General features: G+C 36.5%; 1 protein-coding gene across 1 annotated transcript; it reads right to left on the reverse strand.

Moving 5' to 3' along the window:
• Positions 1-3371: 3371 nt before the first annotated feature.
• LOC145061821 (ABC transporter G family member 1-like) lies at positions 3372-6383 on the reverse strand. Its single transcript, XM_079009396.1, has 7 exons — positions 6046-6383; positions 5754-5833; positions 5189-5653; positions 5000-5086; positions 4766-4891; positions 4381-4575; positions 3372-4281 (listed from the first exon to the last, which is right to left on the reverse strand). The coding sequence occupies exons 1-7, from the start codon at positions 6344-6346 to the stop codon at positions 3517-3519; spliced, it is 2019 nt and encodes a 672-aa protein (XP_078865522.1). The 5' UTR covers positions 6347-6383; the 3' UTR covers positions 3372-3516.
• Positions 6384-25753: the final 19370 nt, after the last annotated feature.

The following is a 25753-nucleotide window of genomic DNA, read 5'->3' on the forward strand; positions in this document are numbered from 1 at the left end:
TGATATCTACAACTATCATTTAGACTCTGTTACCTAATTTCGACTTTATATTTAAGGTTATATTTTTATAGGCTTAGATTGTTAAAGTTCGTGTAAAAATCATAACTCTCTCTTATGATACCCGTTCTCGACTGTCTTTATATTGATGAATAGGTATGGACGATATCTTCAAATCTCCGTTAGATTGTTTTTCATACAATCAACCAAATTCAATTTTGGTTTTCTGAGTCGTATATTACTACGCTGAAACTTTGAAAAATCATAACTTGCTCTTTACGAAACCAGATTTGAGCGTTCTCCATATTCTTGCTCTCAGTTTAACGACTATTATGACTTTTTTTAGATAGCTTAGTATAATAATCAACCTATCTCTGATTTATTATTTACAACATACTAATTGAATGCAAAACTTCGGAGGATCATAACTTCTTTACTCGAAGTCGGATTTTAGAGTTGCTTATATGTACGAAATCCTTGTCACATACTCTATAAATTTGGTTAAGGTTATTTGCCCTAAATAACCTTATATTAAAAAGTAATTTTCAATGCTTAGTATGTCTTGAATGTCTAGCATGAATCTGTGAGTGTTACAAAATTCCTGTTTTTACTAAATGGTGAAGTATTAGCTTGGATGAGTACAAAGTAATGCATTATATTGGATTTAACAAAAAACTTAGAGTATATTGTAGTTGATTAAATTGTAACGAAAACTATTTAACTAAAAGAGATTCATTAGTGACATGAGTGATGAAATTCAATCATCAGTTGTCTTTTTGATAGAGATTTATTGCTAACATTAGTGTTGAAAATCAATCATTATTTGTCATTTTGAAGTTTTTCTGTGATTATCAGGGTGAATTTACCTCAAGTATGGATCCAAAGTCACACAAGCTCACATGATGCGTACTCGGTAAGTACCATCGTATTTGATAGTTTTTCAAAAGTGAAGAAATTATGGTCAATTATGTCATATCGGAAGATAATCTTGTCGATCCATTACCTAAGACAATGTAACTAACCAAGTCTGACAATAGACATAGTCAAGAGACATTAGATTTGCAAAAGAATTTGCTTGAGTACATATAGTTTAGGTTGTTTTAGATTTAGGAACGTAAGAAGTATAATTATCTATCCAATTTGGAGATTATTAAGTGGAGATTTGAACATATGATGAAGATCAGCCATTTCATTAGCTTATCATTGTGTTCCATTTTTGCATGGTTAGAACCCACTTCCTGTGTATTAATTTACTCAAAGCTCCACAGTTAATCATACTTTTAGAAGTAAGTAATTTATATAAGATTGTCATGAGCATTAGTGGATTGTCCAGAGGTAGTGGACAGAACATAGAGAGGTAGTGGACAGAACATAGAGATTGCATTAATGCTCATGAGTACTTAACAGAGATTAAAGTATTTGAACACCTGCACTTGGAAATTAATTCATGGATGAAGTCACGAGTAATTCTAAGAAGATGATAATATCTCTTATTCTTCAAAAAGAGAAATATATTGGGTTTTTTCTTTACAAGTCTGTTGTGCATTGGTATGCTCCAACCCTATTCATGACTGGTAGTCATAACGGGTGTGCCTATGTGTTATATGATGAGTAGAAAAAAATTATGTGGTCAAAATTTATTTGCGCCATATAAATTAACATAAAAGGATGATATCTATGGACCCCTCGATAATTTTGGTGTTGACATCTAATGGGCTTGGATGAGTCCTGACTGAAATTAATGTGTGCAATTTAGTATTTGGATGTAGTCTTCACTTGTCACAAATCTTTATTGGTAAAGATAATCTTAAACACTCAAATTGACCCTTATTCATGTCTGAGATTTATACAAATATATAGAACAAAAATAGTTAACCACTTATCTAAGCGTTGAATCCCGATTAGATCAAATTTCAGCAATTGCATTGGATGGCTAACTCTATGTGGATTACTAGAAAAATATTAAACCTCACTCTATGTGGATTACTAGAAAAATATTAAACCTCGAGTTGATGACTTGTCCAAGTGGGAGATTGTTGGAAAGAATATCAAATGTTATTAATTATTGGTAATATCTCTCATAGTAATAGAGTTGTTTTTGGTTGTAGTCATGACCCTATTGAGCAAAAAGACATAATAAAATAACTCTGCTAATTATTATAGTTTAATAAATTAATTGAAATTATTTTTGGAATTAATTAAATAGTTTTAACTAATTAAGTTTAATGTTAAGTAATTGATATGTCCCAGAACACTTAACGAATAAGGAGATATTCGAAAATCACTGCATCCCACATGGGATGAGACACAAAATTCTAATTCACTATATCTCATGTATGGGATGAGAGATGAAACTAAGGTAAGGATCCGAGACTATAAATAAGTTGCTAGGGATTTTCATTCTTCTTAAACCTTAGCTTGATTTTCGCCATCCTCCTTCCTCCCCTTTCTTAGTGGACGATTTCTAACACTTTTAGTTTTGTGAATTGATTCTCTACCTAGTTTATTTTAAGGTTATTGTATTGGAGTTTTGGGTGCGAAACAAAAAAAGAGTTTCTGCTGGTATGTCTTAGTCATCCCAAAAAAAGGTGGTTGACCAGAATTTCTTCAAAGATCAAGAAAATCAAGAGAATCAATAGTTCAGAATTTCTTCTATTGTTTTTCATAAACAGGTTGCTATAATAGAATAAACCTAAATCGGGCGCATGTACACATAAGGTTTTATATTCCTTCCGCCTCCATATCTAGTGTGTACTGAATGTTAGAAAGCCCATCAAAAGTAGGTATTGGGTTTTGTTATTTTTTGTTCGATTTGTATGTCCTTGCAAATAGGTTATACTTGAGTTTTGTTAAGTTTACCTAAAGGTCACGCATTTATAAATTTTGGTAGAAGTGTTTAATTTGTTTTTTTCATGTTGCAACTTGCAGACTATGATCTGATTATTTCCTGTTGAAAAATGTTGATACTGCATTGATGAAGATTAGTTAAAGTTGATTTGACATGACTAAAAGACCAATGTTAATGTATTTGTATCTAGATCTTAATGATATTCTTTTGAATAAACTGTATTAATAGTCTTCGTGCTTAGCATTTTGATCACATGTGTGAAAGATGAAAAGTCATGGGCCAATGACAACGAAACACTAAACAATCAAAGAATTTTTGCAATTTGTTTAATTTATTGCCACTCCTATGTTTTTTTTTTAAATGCGGTGATATAATTAAGAATTAGCATGCTTTTAAAAGAAGAAATAAACAAATTACTACACATATGTCATTGTAGTATCGTAATATATTCATTGTTATATTTTGTAAATCAAATTATTTGGTTATAGAATCATTTTTTCCAAATTTATATTATTGAATAAACTACTGGTACAAATAGCTTACATATTAATATTATTGTATAAAACACAATTACAGATACTTCCCATATTCTAAACGTCACTTGGCAAAAGTTATAAAATTTGACTTCTTGAAAATTTAGATACAACCTACAAATCTTAAGGCTGCCCAACTTAATGCGAAGGTGTCGTAAGAGGATTCACCATTACTTGCGTGATCTGCTTCTTGGGAGCGACAAACATCAAACCGCTTAAAACAGGTTTAACATTCTCAACGATTTTTATTATAACGAAAAACAAAAACCGAGAAATCACCACCATCGCTAATATAATCACCAAATCGACCCACTTTGAGTAGGCCATTTCAACTTGCCATGTGTCTCTTAAAATATACCCTCCATCCACCACTTTTTCCACTCCTGCTTCGCTATATACATACTGGACTCCTTCAAACTCGTTCTTGAACAATCCCTGATAAGCATACTTGTGAAATCCAACGTAATACAACGGGTATTTCCAAAAAGGATCAGGTAAATCATTGGGTAAGCGAAAGAACCCGCCACCTAAGACCATAAAGGCCTGGATCCCCGCTCCTACTATGATTCCCATTAAGTAATTTGGAACAATACTCGCGACAATCATCATTAGGCTCTCAACTAGCAGCATACAAGAAAACAGTACGGATGTGTAATATGCAAAGTGATCAAATCCTTCTCGAAGTCCTGTTAGGTAGTATGCTAATGCCCCAGGAATCACCGATACTAGCAACAAGTATGGTATTGAAGATAGCGTGTTGGCTATAACGAATGCGCTAGTTGAATAATGTCCATTTAATCTTTCACGTTCGAAGACCTTCATGTCCTCCACAAATGAGGGGAATCCACCGATTGCCATGAATGTTAAAAATGAGGCCACAAACATCAGCATCGAACTTCTAGCCTGTATGTTTTTATCCATACATATATTAAAATCAATCGTGCATGATTTAGAACAATGATATGGTTTTATCAGATAAAGGAATATTTTTCCTTTTTTCACCTGAATCGAGCTGTAGTTTGAGCCAACATCATAGAAGAGTGTTCCAAGACCCAACGACAATGCTATGTAGATAGCAAGGCGCAACCAGTAGTAGCCCAGATCGCGATGCATGTTCATGAAAGATCTCCTCGTGAGTATAAAACATTGAGTTGAGAAACTAGCATGATTTTTCTTTTTATCAAGTGCTTCATCTCCCTGAGAAAATGCCATGAAGTTATTCAACTTAATAGTTGTGTTACCACAAACCTATCAATCTATGATAATTAAATGTCCACAATTTTTTGAATTTTATTGTTTTTACTTTTAGCCAAATGAAGTAGAAAAATCTGGATTTTAGAATGCGACAGCTCTTTTTTACTAGTATTAAATTTGCTTTGTAGCTCACCTTCTTGCATATTTCAGTAACTTCATTGCTAACTTCTTGGTAAGTACTAGATGATTTGTATGAATCTATCAAGGTATTAATCACTTCCTCAGCAGGTTTCCTTCCAGACAAACCTTGTTCGATATCCTATAAATTTCAAAAAAGATCTTCGAATCACATGCACACAATAAAATAATAGGTACAAACCATATACCCAGTTATGAAAATTAGCGTACTTCTATATAAAGAATATACCTCATCAAAATCCTTGTTTATTGTTCTAAGAAAGTGATCAGAAGGATTTTGGAAACTGGGGCAAGGGAAGCCATTCAAAGCAAAAAACTGCGTCAAAGAAAAGATAAGATTAGATCATGATATCTTCGAGATTACGTTTGTTCAATGAAAACAGATTAGATAGTAATATAGAGCTAAACATGTGCTTACTTCCTGCGCATAGTTAGCGTTCCCGAAATAAACAGTTCTTCCAGAAGAAAGAAGGCAGAGATTATGGAAAAGCCCAAAGACTTCGCTGCAAGGCTGGTGAATGGATGCGATAATTGTCCTTTCTTCATGTTGATCAAGTTTTGCGATTCGGCTCATCACATAATATGAAGCCGCACTATCAAGACCACTTGTTGGTTCATCAAGGAAGAGTAGCTTAGGGCGAGTTAGGATTTCAATACAGATGCTAACTCGTCTCTTTTGGCCTCCACTCAGGCCTTTAGCTCCCCACCCTCCGATTCTTGTGTCCATGGAATCTTGAAGGCCCATCTCTCTTATCGTGATTTCAGCTCTCTCTTTCTTCTCGGCTTTTGACATGCAATCTGGTAGTTGGAGCTGCGCGGAATAGTAGACACTTTCTCGGACAGTAAGTGTTTGGATGAGTGATTCGTCTTGCGTCACATACGCCTGCATCATATTTGCATATAATTAATTAATCCCATTTTATCATTTCAAAATTGATGAAAGTAGATTATAAAAAGATACATGTTTAATTAGTGGGGCTTACAGATGTTCCATATGCTAATGTTTTTTTGAATCCATTAACTAAAATGTCACCATTCTGTCTAGTCTTTGAGTCTAGTCTCCCTGCATGCAATATATTAATTGAACACTTATTTCTCAAAATAGGATCTATTACTTATTAATCATAAATTCATAATGTCTTTAGTTCGTTGCGGAAGAGATTAAAAGTTTGCATTTTGTTGCTATACGTGAGATCCATGGAGAGAACTATATATGTTTTTAATAGAGTTCTGGTTTTCTTGAATTCGTATATATATATATATATTTATGCACACCTGCTAAGGCATCAAGTAGGGTGGATTTGCCGCAGCCCGAAGGACCCATGATAGCGAGGATCTCCCCAGGCCTGGCATACCCTGTAACACCTTGAAGTATCGACCGGTGCCCACCAGTTGTTCCATCAGGCACTGTAACCCACAAGTCGTTCCATGTCAAAGAGAGACCATTGGTGTTACATTTGGTTTCACCGTTACTGCAAGTGGTAGGTCTAACTCCTTCAGGGCATTGTAGTATCGGTGCAAGGAATGTGATCTCCACCTCCTGGGGACTCTGTGCTTCTAAGTAAGAATTTTCCATGAGAGAGAGAGAGAGAGAGAGAGAGAGAGAGAGAGAGAGAGAGAGAGAGAGAGAGAGAGAGAGAGAGAGAGAGAGAGAGAGAGAGAGAGAGAGAGAGAGAGAGAGAGAGAGAGAGAGCTTGTTAAAAACGAAGTATTTCTTGAGTATATATAAAAGGTTAAGGTAACCACGTGTCATGATTGCCGCCATACATATATATACCAAAATGCATGTGAAGTATTGACCACACAAGAGCTTTAGTTGAATGAATTATTTCGTTATATCGATAACGATATCGTTCTAACAATATTCGTCGTGATGTTACGATGTTAAGATACTAGAAAAATATCCCAATTTGATGAAATGTATATAATAAAATTTGTGTTCTAAAAGGCGCGTCAGGGCGCGCGCCAAGACGTGAGGCGTGGCTTCAATTCGCCGTTATGAAAAGTCTCTTAACGTTGTTGTTAGGCATGACGTGTTACAAACTGTGATATGCCCCCTCCAGGATTGTTGTTCCTCTCACCAGGCTGACCCGAAAGGGTGTGGTTTTCAGTTGGGGCCCGGAGCAGCAGACCTCATTCAAGACACTTCGTCAGAGATTATGCGATGCCCCAGTGTTAGCTCTCCCGGAAGGGATGGAGGATTTTGTGGTGTATTGTGACGCATCGATATCAGGGTTGGGTGCAGTACTTATGCAGAGGGGGCATGTGATAGCGTATGCATCGAGGCAGCTGAAGACTCATGAGACGAGATATCACACCCACGATCTAGAGTTGGGGGCAGTGGTGTTTGCCCTCAAGATATGGTGTCACTATTTGTATGGGGTTCGGTGTATCATATACACAGACCACAAGAGCCTGAAGTATTTGATGGATCGGCCCAATCTGAATATGCGTCAGAGGAGATGGTTGAACGTAGTAAAGGATTACGATTGTGAGATCATGTACCACTCGGGCAAAGCTAATGTTGTAGCTGATGCACTGAGCCGAAGGGCGGAGAGTGCCCTGATTCGAGGCACTTGTATGAGATTGACAGTGATTGACTCCGGTGTTGGACACCATTCGGGAGGCCCAGGCTGAGGCCGTGAGACCGGAGAACCGCAAGAGGGAGCGGGTGATTGGACAGGTACCTGGGTTTGTTACCGATAGTCGAGGGTTGATGACCTTTCAAAGTCGGATTTAGGTGTCGTATGCAGGCGGGGCACGTACCATTCTGATGGAGGAGGCGCATAGATCGAGACTCTCGATCCATCCTGGGGCCACAAAGATGTATTTGGACCTGAAGAAAGATTATTGGTGGCCCTGTATGAAGAGGGATGTCGCGTGGTTTATCGAGATGTGCTTGACCTGTCGCAAGGTTAAGGCCGAGCACCAGCATCCGCATGGGAAGTTGCAGCCGCTTGAGGTTCCCCAGTGGAAGTGGGAACAGATTTCCATGGACTTCATCACCAAATTGCCAAGGACCGCGAGGGGTGTTGATGCAATTTGGGTGATCGTCGACCGGCTGACGAAGAGCGCGCATTTTCTTGCTATCAGTGAGAGCTCTTCTGCCGAGAGGTTGGCAGATTTGTATGTGAGGGAGGTGATATCGTGTCATGGGGTACCGATCTCGACCGTGTCAGATCGAGATGTACGTTTCACTTCCAGGTTCTGGAAGAAGTTCCACGAGGAGTTGGGTACAAGGTTACATTTCAGTACCGCCTACCACCCCCAGTCGGATGGACAGAGTGAACGGACGATTCAGAAGCTCGAAGACATGCTCCGAGCATGTGTGTTGGACTTCGGAGGAAGTTGGGATACGTATCTGCCGTTGGCTGAGTTTTCGTACAACAACAGCCACCATTCTAGTATTGGTATGCCTCCCTTCGAGTTGTTGTATGGGAGGAGGTGTCGGACACCCATTTGCTGGGGAGAGGTAGGGCAGCGTGTGATGGGTAACACTGAGATAGTACTTCAAACTGCAGAGCAGATACAACAGGTTAGATAGAGGTTACAGACGGCTCAGAGTTGTCAGAAGAGTTATGCAGATCGGAGACGATCCTAGCTAGAGTTCCAAGTTGGGGACTTTGTACTCCTGAAAGTATCTCCTTGGAAAGGAGTGATCCGATTCATGAAGAGGGGCAAGTTGGGCCCCCGGTACATCGGTCCATTCAGGGTGACCGCAAGGGTGCAAGGTAGCATATCAGTTAGAGCTACCTACGGAGTTGAGCAGAATTCATGATACCTTCCACGTGTCGCAGTTGAGGAAATATATTGCTGACGAGTCAACGGTGGTACCTTTGGAGGATATTCAGGTGGATGCGAGTCCGAATTATGCGGAGAGGCCAATCGCGATCCAGGATCGGAAGATCAAGGTTCTGAGGAACAAGGAGGTCTCACTGGTGCAGGTCCAGTGACAACATTGGAAAGGGTCCGAGCTAACCTGGGAGCCGGAGTTGGAGATGCGGGAGCAGCATCCAGAATTGTTTGTCGAGCAGGACTTCGAGGGCGAAGTCTGATTTTAGTTGGGGAGAATTGTAACATCCGGATTCCCAGGTATCTCATTTTATGTATTTATATTGAATTTTAGAGAGGGACTCGACGAGTAGACGCTGAGACTTGCCGAGTGGGATCGCGCATGTTCTGGTCTGGTTTAATGAAAGACTCGGCGATTCCACGCTATTTAATGAAACCCTAATTTCTCGGGTTTGGGACCTATTTAAGGACCCTTATAGCCACCATCTGCGGCTACCAGACCCTTGAGAGAAACCCTAATAGTGCTTGAGCATTTGTGAGAGAGAAGAAGCCATTATTTGACCTTTGTGGGTTAGTTTTGCAAAAAGAAGTTGATTCCAGCTTAGAGGAGACCAAGGAGGTTGCATATTTGTGGATTTCAAGCAGAGGGCATCATCTTTGAGGTAGCATATCGATCCTCTTTCTGTTTTGTTAAAGAACCCATGGATCTACGGTTTTCTATACCCTTTATTGGGATGATTTGTTGGAGATATGGTCCCTTATCATGTTTAGGCTTCAGATCTAGACCCATAGTGGTCCATAGGACCTTATCCATCTTGTTTTATGGTGAGTTATGAAAGGATTGGACTTAGGATGTTGGATTTAGGGCTAAATCTTCAAGAAGAGTCATTTGGACATTGCATGAGTATCAAGTTCGAACCTTTACGTGTTTATTGAGCTTAGGAAGGTCAGATCTATGGATTAGAGGAACAGATCTGACCTCAGAAGGTCATTTGAGTGTGAGCATGGAATGAACTCGTCGAGTCCATGAGCGGACTCGACGAGTCGAGTCGGGGTTGACCCGCGATTCGTGTCAGGTGTAGCTCGTCGAGTGGAAGAATGACCCGACAAGCCAAGAGAGTCTGAAAGGATTCAGAGGACCCCTATGGACTCGCCAAGTCGCTGTTGTGCACTCGATGAGTCGGGTCAAAGTTTGACCGTTGACTTTAGGGTTCTACTCAACACTAATTCAGGAGAGTTCAGGGTAGGGTAGAATGGCCTTCTACCCAGTCGGTAGAGATGAGATCATGAGAGAATTCTGATTGGGGTGTTATTTGAATAATAGAAGGAGGCTAAGTCAGGACGTTGAGCACGAGAGTTTATCCGACTTCGTTGAGGTGAGTCTTCTCACTATACTGTACCTGGAAGGGTACCTATGGGTGACTGAAAGGTCTTATATGCTATGAGAAGTATGAGTTGTATGTTGTTATGTGATATATATATGTTATGTATGTTATGGACCGGAAGGTCAAGAGGTTACGGATCGGAAGGTCGATACGGGTAGGACCGGAAGGTCTACCGGAATTTGGGACGGAAGTCCCTGAGACACATGGATCGGAAGATCCTACAAAGTTATGGCCTGGAAAGGCGTATGTGTGGTATGTGGTATTTTGGGGAACTCACTAAGCATTTATGCTTACAGTTGTTGTATTATGTGTGTCAGGTACTAGCGAGGATCGCGGGAAGACGTCGGCATGATCCGTACACACTTATAGAGTTTTTTTTTGTCATTTAGATTATGGGGACATGTTTTGTTATGCTATAGCGATACATTATGTTTTATGATTATCGTTTGAATGAAAGTATGATTTAAAAATGAAAAAAAAATGTTTTGAAAAGTTGCGTTGTTACACAGCAGTTAGAAGATGATATATGTGAAATCTATTTTATGTGTTCATGTTTGTTATAAGTTAGAAACTTGTCTGATTTTTAATGAAAAAAGGTTGTAATGAAGGAAGATCGGTTTCAATGCAAGATATGGGCGATTTGAAGCAAAGAACCTTCAATAAGAATAATAGAGGTAATTTGATTATATGCTTCTTCATGTTTAAATTTATGAATGAGACGACTTCATATAATGTCAAGTTTTTTTTCTTTGGTTAGCATAAATACTTTTTGATGAATTATGTTTTTTTAATCTTTTTTTTTTTTGCAGTGTAATATGAAAGAAAGCTCTATGAAGCTTGCTTATGTAGAGCATGAATCTGAGGAAACACCGAAACAATAATCAAAGTTGCCTGTGGGTCAAATCATACATGTGGTTTAATTTTATAAGAGTTGTTGATTCTTTACACCTTCTCTTATGCGTTTTTTTACAAGTATTCTGACTCTAATATGGTTGAGTGTTCAGATCAAGTTTCTTCATAAAAAAGGTGAAACATGAAAGATTAAGACCCCATGAAAGATGACATAAAAAGTTGAAATGCTAAAAGAGAGACAAATATTGTCCATTTGGAAACTAAACAAACCTCGGAAAGGAATCACGAATTCCAATTCTGCGAGATTCTTTTAGAATCCTTGAACCAAACACGACCTTTGTGAGTTTTCTATTCTTAAAATTTCACTCTTAATAAAAAATTTTGTTTTATTTATTTCAACATATATGCGGAGGCTATTTTTGTCTTTTAACAAAAAAGGATGAATTCGACTTATACAACACTGGAATGCTTTGTGAAACTTATTTTTTGAAAAGTAGGTTTTAATTAGTATGGAACTGTTCTTGAGAAACTTATTTTTTGAAAACGCGAATAAGATTGAAGCGGTTCTAGAATGTTTTGAAACACAAGGGTATTTTGGTCCAAAATAAAAGGTTATAATCTTTTTTTGAAAATTTGTCTTCTTCAATAAATGAGTAACATGGGCGTTTTTTTTTCAAATTTGAACTCTTACACTAATGCTGATGTGTGTGTACTCTTAGTTCATGTATGCTTAATCGTTTACCAAAATTTGATTTTAAGTATGATCACTTATGTTGCTGATGTGCGTTTGAGTATGTGTGTGTTTACCTTTTTTTATTTTTATTTGGTGCTGAGATTGGATCTTGATTCAGAATTGAATTGTCATACAACTAGGGCTAGGGATTGTTGTATTTTTATGAAGGTTATTTTGATCCCCATTTATATATACCACATGTTTTTATTCATTTATATATTTTTACTAATTTTATTTTTATTTTGGCTCAAGGATTCAATCGCATCGGGAGAGACGTTGTCGGTACAGAATTACCAAAATACAACAAATAGAAGACTTAAACTGAATACATTAATACCATTCAAGATATGTCGTTATGAGGTTTTTATTAAATGGTATTTTAGTTTTTGGTGAGATATACAGATTGAGAGTTTCCCAACGAAGACTGCTTATGAGGTTTTTACTAAAGGGTATTCTATTATTTGTTGGGATATAAAAGAAACCAACGATTGAAAAGCAAAACGAGTTTTATTTACTATCTTTGTTGATGGTAATTATTCTACAGGAAGCTACATTGTTGAAATCCAGTGCCTGGAGGCTGATTGCAGACATTATTCTAATCAAAGGATGTACGACTATTTTTGCCTTATCTTATGCATGTAGACCCTCTCTTCTTTTGACTATCTTTCGGTTCCAGAAGCGAACGTATGTTGTTTCATCCATGCATTTGTAGTGAACGTGAATATAAATTAAGTTCATAGTGTTTACTATCAAAATAAATGACTCTTGTACACAAAAGAAAACCATTCTCTACTTAACACACCCCCATTTTTAAAGTGAAGTGAACCAAATACAAAACAAAAATTCATCAACGTTTAGGTAAACTTCATCCAACCTACCGCCAACGGTGCATCTAATTCCTACTAGTTAAAATCAATGATCATAATCATAAAAATTCTCATAAATAAACAAAATTCAATCTATTTATTTTGAATTTGACAAAACATCATGATATTCATGCTATTTTTTTGGTGATCTTATGTATTTATTTGTACATGGCAACGATGATCTTGTTTGAAGTCCTAAGTCAAGTAGGGAACAAGGAAAATAAATTAAGTAGGACTCAAGCAAACGGGTATGATCATAAACAAGGAAAAAAAAATTCCTTGTCTAATTCTACAAGTTTGGTTGTCTAGGCTTATATATATATATGTATTGATAAGGAGTTATGTATCTATAATGTGAACAAATTGATTTTTGAGTTAAGTTTCTCAATAAATTGGAGAGTTATTCCATCTGTTTTGTGTTTTGTGATTTCAATTGGTATTAGAACTACATAAACCTTGTGAGGGAACAAGGCATCATTAGGAGAAGAGTAAGACCTCCTGATTTGAGGTGTTCGAACAAAGGATTTGTCGATAAAAGGTTTATGTTGACGATTGATTTTTCTGTGTTGATCTCACCTACGATTGGATTGATTCAAATACGATAGAAAAAGTACCAGTCGATATTATTGTATCCCTTGTCGAACAAGTTTTTGATGCAGTTCACGTGTTGACGAAAAAATATTTTCTCAATTTGTATCATCGTTTTCTCTCAATTTGAATAGATTACACCATAATTCATGTAATCAAATTTATCGTTTCCGTGTGGATTTCCCTTGATGATCAAACATTATTTGATCATCGTTTTTTTTGGTCGATAGAATAGTGTTCATGATTATTTTGATTTGAAAAGTATTTGGCACTTGAACTCATTTAGTTTGAAATTAAATAACAATTGATCCTGTTTTTATGCTTTGAGACTTGAAAGAACAGTACTTTCAATCTCTCTCATATCGAATTTTCTTTGATTTGAGTAATCATCATGTCGGCCGAGTCCTCGAATCAAATGTCATCAAAGGACATCGGAGCAACCTCTGTTCACTGCTCGATGTTGACAGCTACAAACTATACAGTTTGGGCTATGAGGATGAAGGTAGTGCTAAGTATTTGCAAAGCTTGGGTAGTAATCGACCCAGGAACCACCATAAACATAGAGAAAAATGATTTGACCATGTGGTTATTGTACGATTCGATTCTGAAAAGCATAATTATTCAAAGAGGCAATCAAGTCACAACCAAGAAACATTGAAATGCAATCAAGGCAAGGCACGTAGGAGCAACATGTGTTTAGGAGCCTGCTTGTAAACTCTCATGTCCGATTTTGATAAGCTCAAGATTATGGAGACTGAGCCAATAGATGATTATGTTGGAAAGTTTTCTGCAATAGCATCATAAACAACAACACTATGAGAAACGATAAAAGAATCCAAGCTCGTAAAGAAATTTCTTAAAACCTTATCAAGATCTTAGTTAATACATATTGTTGTATCACTTGAACAAGTACTAGATCTCAATTCCATGGGATTTGAAGATGTAGTAGGAAGACTAAAAGCCTATGAAGAACGAGTGAACGATGATGATTCTAGAGATAACAATCAACCAAAATTGTTGTTCACTAAAAAGTACCAACAAAATCGGAAGAATCAAGATAACAATAAGGGATGATGGAAGGTTTCAAATGGCAAATGAAAAGGAAATTAAAACGGAAGGTTGTCTAATGTCAAAAATTCAAATTCATTTAATGATATGGTGTGAAAAGATAAACAAAAGAAAGATCATTCTAAAAGTATTTATTGTAGATTTTACAGACTGGGTCAATTTTGTAACACCCGAAAATTTAATGGGAAACATTAGGTATAAATAAAGTTTTGAGGATTGCACACGGCGTGTTGGAAGAACCAACACGGCGTTTCTAGATAAGAAGAGGTGCATGTTTCATTTTGGGCAACACGACATGTTACCTTTTGGAAAGCGGCCTGTTGATGGCTAAAATAAAACACTATTCTTTTTGGTTCTTCTCCCTATTTAAAGGAATGTGGTGGCTAAGGTTTGTTAAACCTCGTCCCCCATCAACCTCTCAAGCCCTATAAGAAGCCTAATCACCCTTTCCTTCCATTTTGAAGCCAGTTTGGTGTTTTTGAAGCTAAAAAGGGAAGAAGGTGGAAGAACGAAGCAAAGATCCAGCAAGCAAGCCCCCATTCTTCTGTTTGGCACTCTTCTAGACCTTTGTAAGTGTCCTAGGCTTGATTTTTATCATTTAAAGTTGTTAGATCAAGGGTTTCTTTCCTTTTACTTGTTTTTCTTGAATGTTGGAACGGTTAGATCTCATAAAGTTTACAACTTTATGAATCTCTAGGTCAAGGTGACCTAGTAGTGTCTTAGATCTAGTCTATAATCAAGTTTTGATGACATGAATAGAGATTAGGTCATAAATCCACATTTTGACCTAATATGGGTTCAAGACATGCATTAGGCATGTATGTCTAAAAAGCACCAACCTGTGGGATGGTTTAGGTGTTAGAATCACTTCTGCAAAGGATGCTCTTCATACTTTAAGGATTAAGTGTGTATTGGTTAAGCTCTTGCATTATACAACTTTATGGTTTGGGTTTTGGACCTTTTTGATAGTCCCCAATGGATAAAGTTGGAAAGTTTATCCTTGTTAATCACATCATAGTCTAGATTTGAGCTTTGGAACTCTTGGAGTCGAAGAGGCAGATGAATGTATTAAGTTGTTGGAACTCAGACGAGCACTGTGTGTTTGGTAGTCAACATGGCGTGTTGGTTGAGATTTTCTCAAATGTTTGGAGGTTAGTGGAAAACGACGTGGCAAAGGGGAACACAACGTGTCAGGTCAACATGGATTGTTTACCTTGAACGTTGACTTTGACTATGTTGGACCTTGAGGGTATTTTGGTTATTTTGGGATTTGATGGAATTGTTCACTTGGTGGAAACAGGTATCAGTCCCCAGAGCCGAGATTCAGATTCGATCCTCATCAGTTCTGTTCAGCCAGCGATGTGAGTTTTCCTCACTATACTTACGGGTCGAAAGGACCAAGGTCAGCCCATGGGTTTGATATCTTGATATTTACTGATATGCTGAGTATAGAATACATATGCATGATTATGTTATTTATTAATATGCTAGTCTGGTAAATCTGTAGGACTACATATGATTTCGTCTGCATGATTATCTATATATGTTGTTATTTGTAGAGATATTGTGTTGGGTTGAGGTTGTACTGCTTCGTGCTGTAGCCAACAAAGCCTAGAGCATTCTAGATACGAGTTGAGGACCGGTTGGTATGCCAGATTTATATTGAGGGCTCATATGCATTCCGGATACGAGCCGAGGACCGAGTGTTATGCCAGACTCGCACTAAGGGCTTAAGGGTATTGGAGCATTTCAGATATGAGTCGAGGACTGGGTAGGGCATGCCAGACTCATACTGAGGGCTCAGTAGCATTCCAGATATGAGCCCTGGACCGGTTTGGTATCCTAGACTCATACTGAGGGCTAAACATTATATTCCAGTCAGAAGACTAATTGGACTTAAGAGCAAGCCTGACATAAGTTGTGGGCCCCGAGGGCAAGCCAGACTTAAGTTGTGGGCTCGAGAGCAATCTAGATATGAGTTGTTGGCCTGATAGGTGAGCCATACTCATATTGGGGGCTTAGGGGTAATCCAATATTTTAGTTATGGACCTAGTACATGTTATTGTGTGAATATATTATTTTTTTCGTGTGTTGGTATTTTGGGAGAACTCACTAAGCTTCATGCTTAAAGTTTAAGTTTATTATTTTAGGTGCTTCAGATGATTGTGGCGAGGCGAAGGTGTGACCGTACACATCCTTGGTTTTTCAACTGAATGGATCTTGGGAGACTCTCATTTTAAATCATGTTTTGGAAACAATGCTTTTGTAAAAACTTTTATTAGTAAATGGGTTGTTTTGAAAAGTTTTAACACTTGTTAAATTTTGGGATGTTACAACTTTTCATCTCAAAATCTTGAACGAATTTAAAAGTTACAAAAGGAAAATCTTATCGAGAACGGAGATAATGATGCAACAATATTCCTTCATAAAACTATGTTCTTAAATGAAGAAAAAGTAGTACCATCTCGATATAACTCATAAGAAAGTGTTGCGTGGTACCTTAACAACGAGACAGGTCATCATATGACGAGAAATAGTTTGTCCTCTTTGAAGCTCGATGAAGGAATAATTGGGCGAGTAGAATTTTGAGATAACTCTTGTGTGAAGATTAAAGGAAAAGGTTCGGTTCTATTTCAAGGAAAGTCAGGGCAACAACGTTTGACGATAGATATCTATTACATATCAGATCTTAAGACTTACATCATTAGCCTTGGACAAGCAACAGAAATCGAATTTGAAATTCGGGTTAAAGACACTTATCTAACAATGCACGATGAAAACAATTGCTTGCTTATGAAGGTTCAATGAAGTCCGAATCGTCTCTACAGAATAAAGTTGACAATTGGAATTCATATTTTCCTTCACTCAAAGCTAAGCGAGAATGCATGGAAATGGCACACAAGGATTGGGCACATTAAATTCATGTTAGTAAAATTAATGTCAAAGAAAGGTCTCGTCAAAGGGTTACCACACTTCAATCATGAGAATTAATTATGTGAATCTTGCTTGGTGGGCAAGCAAACTAGGATATTGTTCCCCACCATCACGAAGTACAATGCAAATAAGTCATTAGATCCAGTACATGGTGAACTATGTGGACTAATTACTCCAGCTAACATGGGAGGAAACTGGTATATTTTCACATTAATTGATGATTTCTCACGCCACATTTGGATTTATCTAATGAAAGCAAAGAGTGAAGCGTTTGAAAACTTCAAGAAATTCAAAGCTTTGGTGGAGAATGAAATGGGAAAGACTTTGAAGATTTTTAGAAGGGATCGAGGTGGATAATTCACGTCACTCGATTTTCATAATTTTTTTCATCAACATTGCATAAAACATTTTACTGCACCATACACACCTCAACAAAACGGGTTGTTGGAACGGAAAAACTAGACACATAAGGATATGCCGAGAAGCATAACGAAGGCTATGAAAGCTCCAAACTATTTGTGGGTGGAAGTGGTAAATCACTCTACGAATTTGGAAAATCGTGTGTACACACGAGTCCAACCAGATGAAACTCCATACAAAAGATTCAAGAGAAAGAAATTGAATTTAGGAAATGTTCGTATATTAAGGTGTCTCCCATACACAAAAGTTGGACCTATGAATCTAAAGAAGTTAGATGCAATATCCATACCACTTGTTCACCTTGGTTATGAACTAGGTACGAATGCCTATCAACTACTTAACCCAATCACAAAAAAATAATTGTAAGTCGAGACATTATTTTTGATGAAACCAAAGGGTGGGATTAAATAAGAATGCAGGAACGAATATTGAAGAACCAGGTTCATTCACGATACCATGGGACAACCAAACCATCAAAGTTAACAAAGAATCATATTTGATAGATTCAAATAATGAAATATAGCTTGAAACAAATGATCAATAAGATAGAGAACAACCGAGTTCATCCAATAATATGAATAATGAAAAAAAAAACGGTACAAAAAGAAACACAAATAGTGACCGGTATGAAAAGGCCTTCATGAAAAAATGTACCTCAAAACGATTTCATAATTATGTACCTGATCTTGATGAACTCAATGAACTTCTATTAGCAACCAGTGATGAACGAGCAATGGTTGAAGATGCACAGAAGCAATCATGTGAACTAGCTTCTTTGATATTTTCTAAAAGAAGTCGGTTCACATTATTACAATCCAACCCACATTCCAATGGAACCTGGAAGAAACTTGACAAAGGCCAAAGATGAACCAGAAATCAATCCAACTCGATGTAGGAAGGTGGTAAGATATATAAGGTATCTCTTGTAAACAAGACCTGTTGTGGCATTTTCGGTTGGAGTTATATGTCAATATATGCAAAGTCCCAGAGAATCACATGTTGAAATCAAACAAATTTTAAGGTATCTACGATGGACAACGTCACATGGACTAAAGTATGAGAGGACTAGACAAAAGAAGCTCGTAGGTTATACTGATATCAATCATAATATTAATCTAGATCACGGAAAGTGTACAACTGGTAATATATTTTAGAGTAAATTAAACGACTGGTTTCGATTGTTTGGGGTAATTTACGTATTTGGTTGTTAACTTATCTTTTGAACACGAAAGGTCCCTACTGTTTGTTTTTGTTATGCGTTTGGTCCCTGTCTTACCTAAAAGGACTATTATGTCCTTATTCATTTATTTTTTGATTAATTTTATTATTTATATTATTTTAATTTATTATTGTAAGTAAGAAAAAAGGCATACGGGTCCCACTCCTTTACTGCCTCTCTCGATACCCTTGATTGATTGATCATTCATCATCATCATCACCGACCTCGTCTGTCCTTAATCCTCTACCCTCATATCTAATGACTTGAAACTGCCCCTCCTCTATCTTCAGCATAGAATATCTGCTTCATCCACTCCTCACCGTCCACCTCTTCATCACTGAGAAAACACCAACTTCAAAATTACACTTTTGTGACCTAAATATCGTTGCAATACGATTACTCATGATGCCAACCATCTGATCGCCGCTTGCAGCATCTTCTATGATGTCTCTCTCTATCAGCCAAACATCACACATGACACACCTTTGTTTCCATGTTCTATCTGACTGTCTCACATGTCACCAATGTTGTATACCGATGCTGGTCTCCATCACAAGCAATCGCTAGTTTCTTGCATCGCCAAGCGACTGTCTCTAGCCTTCATTATCAATCCTACCGATTATGGTCTCAGTTGATTTCTAATCAGTTGCTTTGTATAAATTTCTTTATCTTATTTCAACTATTGTTACATATCTATTTATCCATGATTGTTTAATTTCAAGTTTTTGAGTCTGATGCCAAGTGTATCTACATAAATTGAAATTAAAGTTTCAATTCTTGCTCCATGTATGATTTGTGTTTCAATTTCTATTTCAATTTTGACCACAGATTTCATAACTGATTTATGCTTCAATATTTGTATAAGATATCTTAGTCCAACTCTTAATGATAAATATTATATAATATGTCAATGCTTATTGACAAATTTGAGTTCAGATATAGATATGCAATGGTTTTAACTCTAATGATGGGTGTATGGTGGTGGCACTCACAGACATGAAACGAGAATGGAAGGGGGAACGGGGAAAAATGGAGGGGTATCTAAGGTAATGTGAGGTGGGGTGGGATTGACAATGTGTTTATTTAAATAAATCAACAAAATCAATGGCAAAATATTCATTTTATGTAATATGGGGACTAAACGTCCAACAAAAACAAATAGCAAGGACCTTCCGAGTTAAAAAAATAAGTTAGTGGCCAAACACGCAAATTACCCCAAACCATAGGGACCCATTGTGTAATTTACTCTATATTTTACTATGGGTCATCCACAATAATGTGGTGTTCACAAAAGCAAGATACATTTGCATTGTCATCTTGTGAGGTAGAGTTCATTTAGCCAATGTAGTTTCATGTCAAGCCATATGCCTTCAGAGTGGATAACAAGTCTCTAGTTGAGCTCACCAAAAATCCTCTTTTTAATAGAAGAAGTAAGCACATAAACACAAGATATAATTTCATTTGTAATTCTATTGAAAACGAATAAGTGGGGGTTGATTCCATTCCAGATGAATAATAACAGGAAGACATTCCGACAAGTCCATTAGACCGAATAAAGTTCAAGGAGATGAAGACCTTGGTCGGGATCAAATATATTTCTAGAATGACTTAGAAATTCGGAGGCGATTTTTGGAATTCCTAAGTCAAGTAGAACACAAGGAAGATAAATTAAGTAGGACTCAAGCAAAGGGGTTTGATCATATACAAGGAAAGTTGTTTCCTAGTCTAATTCTACTAGTTTGGTAGTCTAGGCTTATATATATATATATATATATATATATATATATATATATATATATAATGTATTATGTATCTATATTGTAAACAAATGGAGTTTTGAGTTAAGTTTCTACATAACATGTTTTTTCTTAATTTTTAGGGGTTACAATGAAAAAAATTATGATTCACGCATAAGAAGTTAAAATTAGTTTAACTATCTATGTCCTAATCAACATCAAGTTATAACAGGAAATGTACAAGCAATACCTAACAAAAGAATAAGGAGACTAGTTTATTTTGGTAGTATCTTCCGATCCTCATCTGTTATTACGATCACAATATTTTAAAATATAAAATGATCTTAGATATGAATGATTTTGACAATATTTGATATATACACAAGTTTTTAGATGGTCCTTTGAATTCAAAATAAAACACCTACAACCAAAACCATGAAATAATTTTACATTAGACTTTATGTTGATTCAAGAAGACTATTACAAAATAAAGTACCCAATTAAAGATTGATTATCCGACTTAATATTAATAAGTTCTTTGATAAATTGTTATTCACAGAGTACAAGGAGTTAAGAAATACACGAATACCAACACTTTAAAATCATTAACCTCTCTTTATGTCATATATATATATATATGTGTGTGTGTGTGTGTGTGTGTATATATATATATATATACATATATATATATATATATATATATATATAAAGAGAGAGAGAGAGAGAGAGAGCTAGGTTGAAATGTAGATGTATATCTATTGTGCGAACATGTAGATAATGTTATTCTATGAGAATAACAAAGAAAATATGATGTTTGGTAATGTGAATACATTCAACCTTACATAACTATTGTCAATATCATGCATTCTCACTAATTAAATCATTTATAAGGTTATTATAGACTTCTTTTATGATTCACAATCTGTCAGAATGTTTATTGCATCGTATTCTACAAGAATGAAAATGCGTGAAAAACGATACATTAGAACAAAAGTGAATATGAATTACTGAGAACAAATGATAACGATGATAGTTGTGTGAGGTTGAACGTATTCACATTACTAACAACCTATTCTCTTAGTCATTCTTATAGAATAGCACTGTCCACACATCCGCAGAATAGATGTCCATCCACATTATAACCTAGCCATATATATATATATATATATATATATATATATATATATATATATATATATATATATATATATATAGAGAGAGAGAGAGAGAGAAAGAGAGAGATAGAGAGAGAGAGAGAGAGACATACACACACAAACACACACACATAAACACAAACATGAAGGCTAGGACACGTAAATGGTCAACAATCTGTTGACACTAACATACATACACAACATGTTATGAGTATCATAGCTAACCTAAGCTAAATTCCAAAGGATCAAAATATGTTTTACAAACTACTTCATAATACATAAACACTTCTTTTTCATATTATAACGTATAGGTGTCCTCGTTAATATTCAAGTTATCACTACAACATTTTTGCACAAGATTCTCCCTCATAGTGATCATTTTTCATAATCTAAAATTTTCACTTAATGAAACTACCTCTTCAAGAATAACCTTTCATGTACATTGACATCCACTATATTAACAGCTCATATACTTTTCCTTCAACCTTCTCTAAATTTGTATCATTAAAGACAATTCTTTTTATAACCCCTCATCATTTGGAAATTTATCCCTTTGATCAACATAAAAAAAATATTTCTTTTTCCTATGTTTTTTTAAATCCTATTTTGTTCTTTAGTGATGCTATTAATTTTTGTATTCAAATATGTAATTCTCCTATTGAACCTTTTCCCTAATATATTGTCTGATATTGTTAATTCATTTTAGTAAATGACCAAACACGATATAATATAATTAATGAGCTTCAAATGCTTACCATTATTCATTGTCCTCGATAACCTTGTAAGGTTGATTAACTCATCCAGGTTTAGTAAGAGAAATTTTGTTTGGTAGCGGAAAAATCAATCTTTGATATACATAAGTGTAAATGCAACTTAGGATCTAATTTTCATGCTAATTATTGTTACCCTATGAAAAACGTAAATACAAAAGAAGAACTACATACCTCTCATGCAGCAAATGACCTTCTAGCTTGGGCTTTTGTGTGTGCCACCTTGTTTGGATGAAAAGGATCTAAAACCAGAATCCTCTCTTGGTTCACACCCAATGAACTCAAAAGAGCATAATGAAAAATAGCTAGGAGTGGTCAAACTCTAATAGAGTTCGTGAACAGGAATAGGAGGGAGAAGATGATGAAAACTCGAAGTCAATGAGCACGGAAGAATGAATCCCTAAGGAACTATTGATAGCCTTGGATATATTCCTAGATTTTATATGTTGGATTAAGGGGTATAAGGTAATAATTAAAGTGGTACATTCTTGTAATTAAAAACAAATTCCTTTTTGGGTTGCCCTCGTAACTAGAAACTGATTAAAATTAACTTATTATAAATAATAAATTAATTAAAAACTAACTAAAATTAATTTAAAATTTATTAGAATTAATTTTGGGTCAATTGGAATTAATTATAGGTACAAGCGTTGATCTATAATTTCTTAATAATTGAGCAAATGAAAAACAATGTTTCACACCCCAAAACTGTGATGGCGGAATCGTTCCAGGGTGAAGGACGTCATGTGTAGTACCACAACATTTGTATATCAAGCATAGTAAACACAACCAAACATTGAATAAAATCATAAAATGTGTTTACATCGGTTTGAAACTTGATTTTAATACATCTAAAGTATGTAAAATATAGAAAAACATGACTCTTATTTCTCCGGCTCCTCTAATTCAAGAAGTATCTGTCTACTGATTCCTTGAGAATACAAGCAGTTTTGAAAGAATATCAGCATAAAGCTGGTGAGTTCATAAACATTTAGTTTTGGTGGAAAAATGTTCCTTGAATCCTTTTGAAAAGTGTTTCTCAAGAAAATCCTATATTTTATTATGAAAAGTGTGTTTAAAAACCCATTCATTCCATGACTTCCAGGTTCGTACAAAACATGTACAATCCACTGAGTCGTGGAATGAATATGAATATTCGTTGGTTGTAAAATAATCCGTTTAGAATAGCCGGTTTATCCCGGGAAAATCCTATATTCTCCCTGAAGCTTGAAGGTTGAATATCCGTTTTAAACTTATGTTTGCAAGTATCTACCATACTCGTGTATATAAAAGCAGTTTTCTTTTAAAAACCCTGGTTAAACCCAGAGAAGTATATTAGTCTTAAAAACTAAATAAAAGAAAACCGTGATGAACTAAGTCTTGAAGATATTAATGGTAATACCCTCCAGTAATTAAATCGGTTATAACTTTGAGCTTAGTTCACTTGATTCATTATTACAAAATTAAATATCTGTTATCTAGGTTTTAAGTTTTATAACCATAACTGACTGGATATAGCCCGCAACAGCCTGTATCCTTAATGACTTTGTCACTTGTAGACCTGTCGGTTCGGCTGTAGCTAGCAACGAGGTGCGAGGTTGTTAGTCCCATTTAGATCTATACACAACAGTCACGCTCTCCTTACAAGAGACTCTGGTCATAATTGCTAGTCCTACACTCTGTTTCTTGTGTGAGTGTTACCAAGGACGTGTCTCCAACTTAGACTAACAAATTTACACATAATAATATGGAAAAACCTTTTGTGATTAACATGAATCCTTTATAAAACGATGCATTTTGCTACATGATTCATAAGTTCATTGCTCTGGTTTTGAAAACTGTTTCTACGAGTTGATTTGTTAATCGTTTGGTAAAACTGTTTTCCGTGTTAAAAGCATTCTGAAAATATAATTATCTTAAACAAAATAATATACTTTGAGCACAAATTTCCTTGTTCTTTTGCTTGTATTCCCCCCCCCCCCCTCTGAAAACATGAAAAACTCAGAAAAGCGTTGGGGTATGAACTCGATGTTTGACGAATGATTCGAGCGGATGATCGGTTATGAGGGTTGAGTGTCAATTGAGGTTTCATACTCAAGTGGATCCTAATAACATATAATAGCACACATATGTATTAGATTTAGGTATTCCATGACAAAACATGATGGGAAACCACCCAAAAGACTTGGAAATGCTTGTTGGGGCCTTATGTGATTAGACGAAGGAGGTGTATGGTCATTAGGGTATGTGTGCAGCCAGGCTGTGTGTGCGGTAGCACGCAGGAGTGTGCGGCTGGAGTGTGCAGCCAGGTTGTGTGTGCGGTTTCACACAGGAGTGTGCGGCCGTACACTCTTCTTTTATGCTCCAAACGTCGATTTTCAAGTGTTTCAAGGCTCAAACCAAGTCCAACTAAGAGAAAGAGTGCCAAAACTCTCACTTTGGAGGGTTTTTGAGGTGTGTACGGCCACCTTCTGAAGGTGTGCAGTCGTACACCTTCAAGTAATGAAGAACACGAAGAACATGAAGAGTTTCAGGCTTAGATTTAGGTGTTTTACCTGTATAACAAGCTAAATGATGGAATTCTTCACGTTTTTGAGGCCCTTAGAGTGTTCTTGGATGAATTTCTTAGAGGGAGAAAGTAGAGTGCAGCCAAATGAAAGGAATGAGTGAGGGGTCACCCTATATAAATAGGGATGAGTGTGCGGCTGGAGGATAGGTGTGCAGCCACACACTCGTGTGTGTGGCCATACACTCGGGTGTGCGGCCACACACTCATGTGTGCGGCTATACACTCGGGTGTGCGGCCACACACTCATGTGTGCAGCCATACACTGGGGTATGCGGCCACACACTCATGTGTGCGGCCATACACTCGGGTGTGCAGCCGCACACTCATGTGTGTGGCCACACACTCGTTTTGATGGAGTGTTTGGCCTAATTGCAAACCTAAATCTTAAACCAACCCATCCCTAATTCAAACTTTGGTTGTTCAAGGATTTAGATCATCCAAACAGGCTCAAAACCATGCGAAAAGTTAGCTTAAACGAGTTTAACATTGATAAAAATTGACTAAGGTACAAGGTAGACGTTTCAGGTTGCCACATCATCCCCCCGTTAGAGGGAATTTCGTCCCGAAATTCAAGAATAGAGTACAATCATGAACTTGGAAAGAGATGAGGATACTTCTGCTTCATTGAATCCTCACGCTCCCAAGTGAATTCAGGACCCCGCTTGGCATTCCAGCGGACCTTCACTATCGGGATGCGACTTTGCTTGGTACGTTTGATTTCACGGTCCATGATTTCAACAGGTTCTTCCATAAAACGTAGACTTTCGTCCAGATCGATCTCGTCGTTAGGAATCACAAGTATCACGTCGGACAGAAACTTCTTTAGGTTTGATACGTGGAAGACATGATGGACGTTGCTGAGTTCTCGGGGTAACTGGAGTTTGTATGTTACGGGAC

The sequence above is a fragment of the Lactuca serriola genome, chromosome 7 (assembly GCF_051521515.1).
Source record: "Lactuca serriola cultivar US96UC23 chromosome 7, Lser_US96UC23_V15, whole genome shotgun sequence".
NCBI lineage: Eukaryota > Viridiplantae > Streptophyta > Magnoliopsida > Asterales > Asteraceae > Lactuca > Lactuca serriola.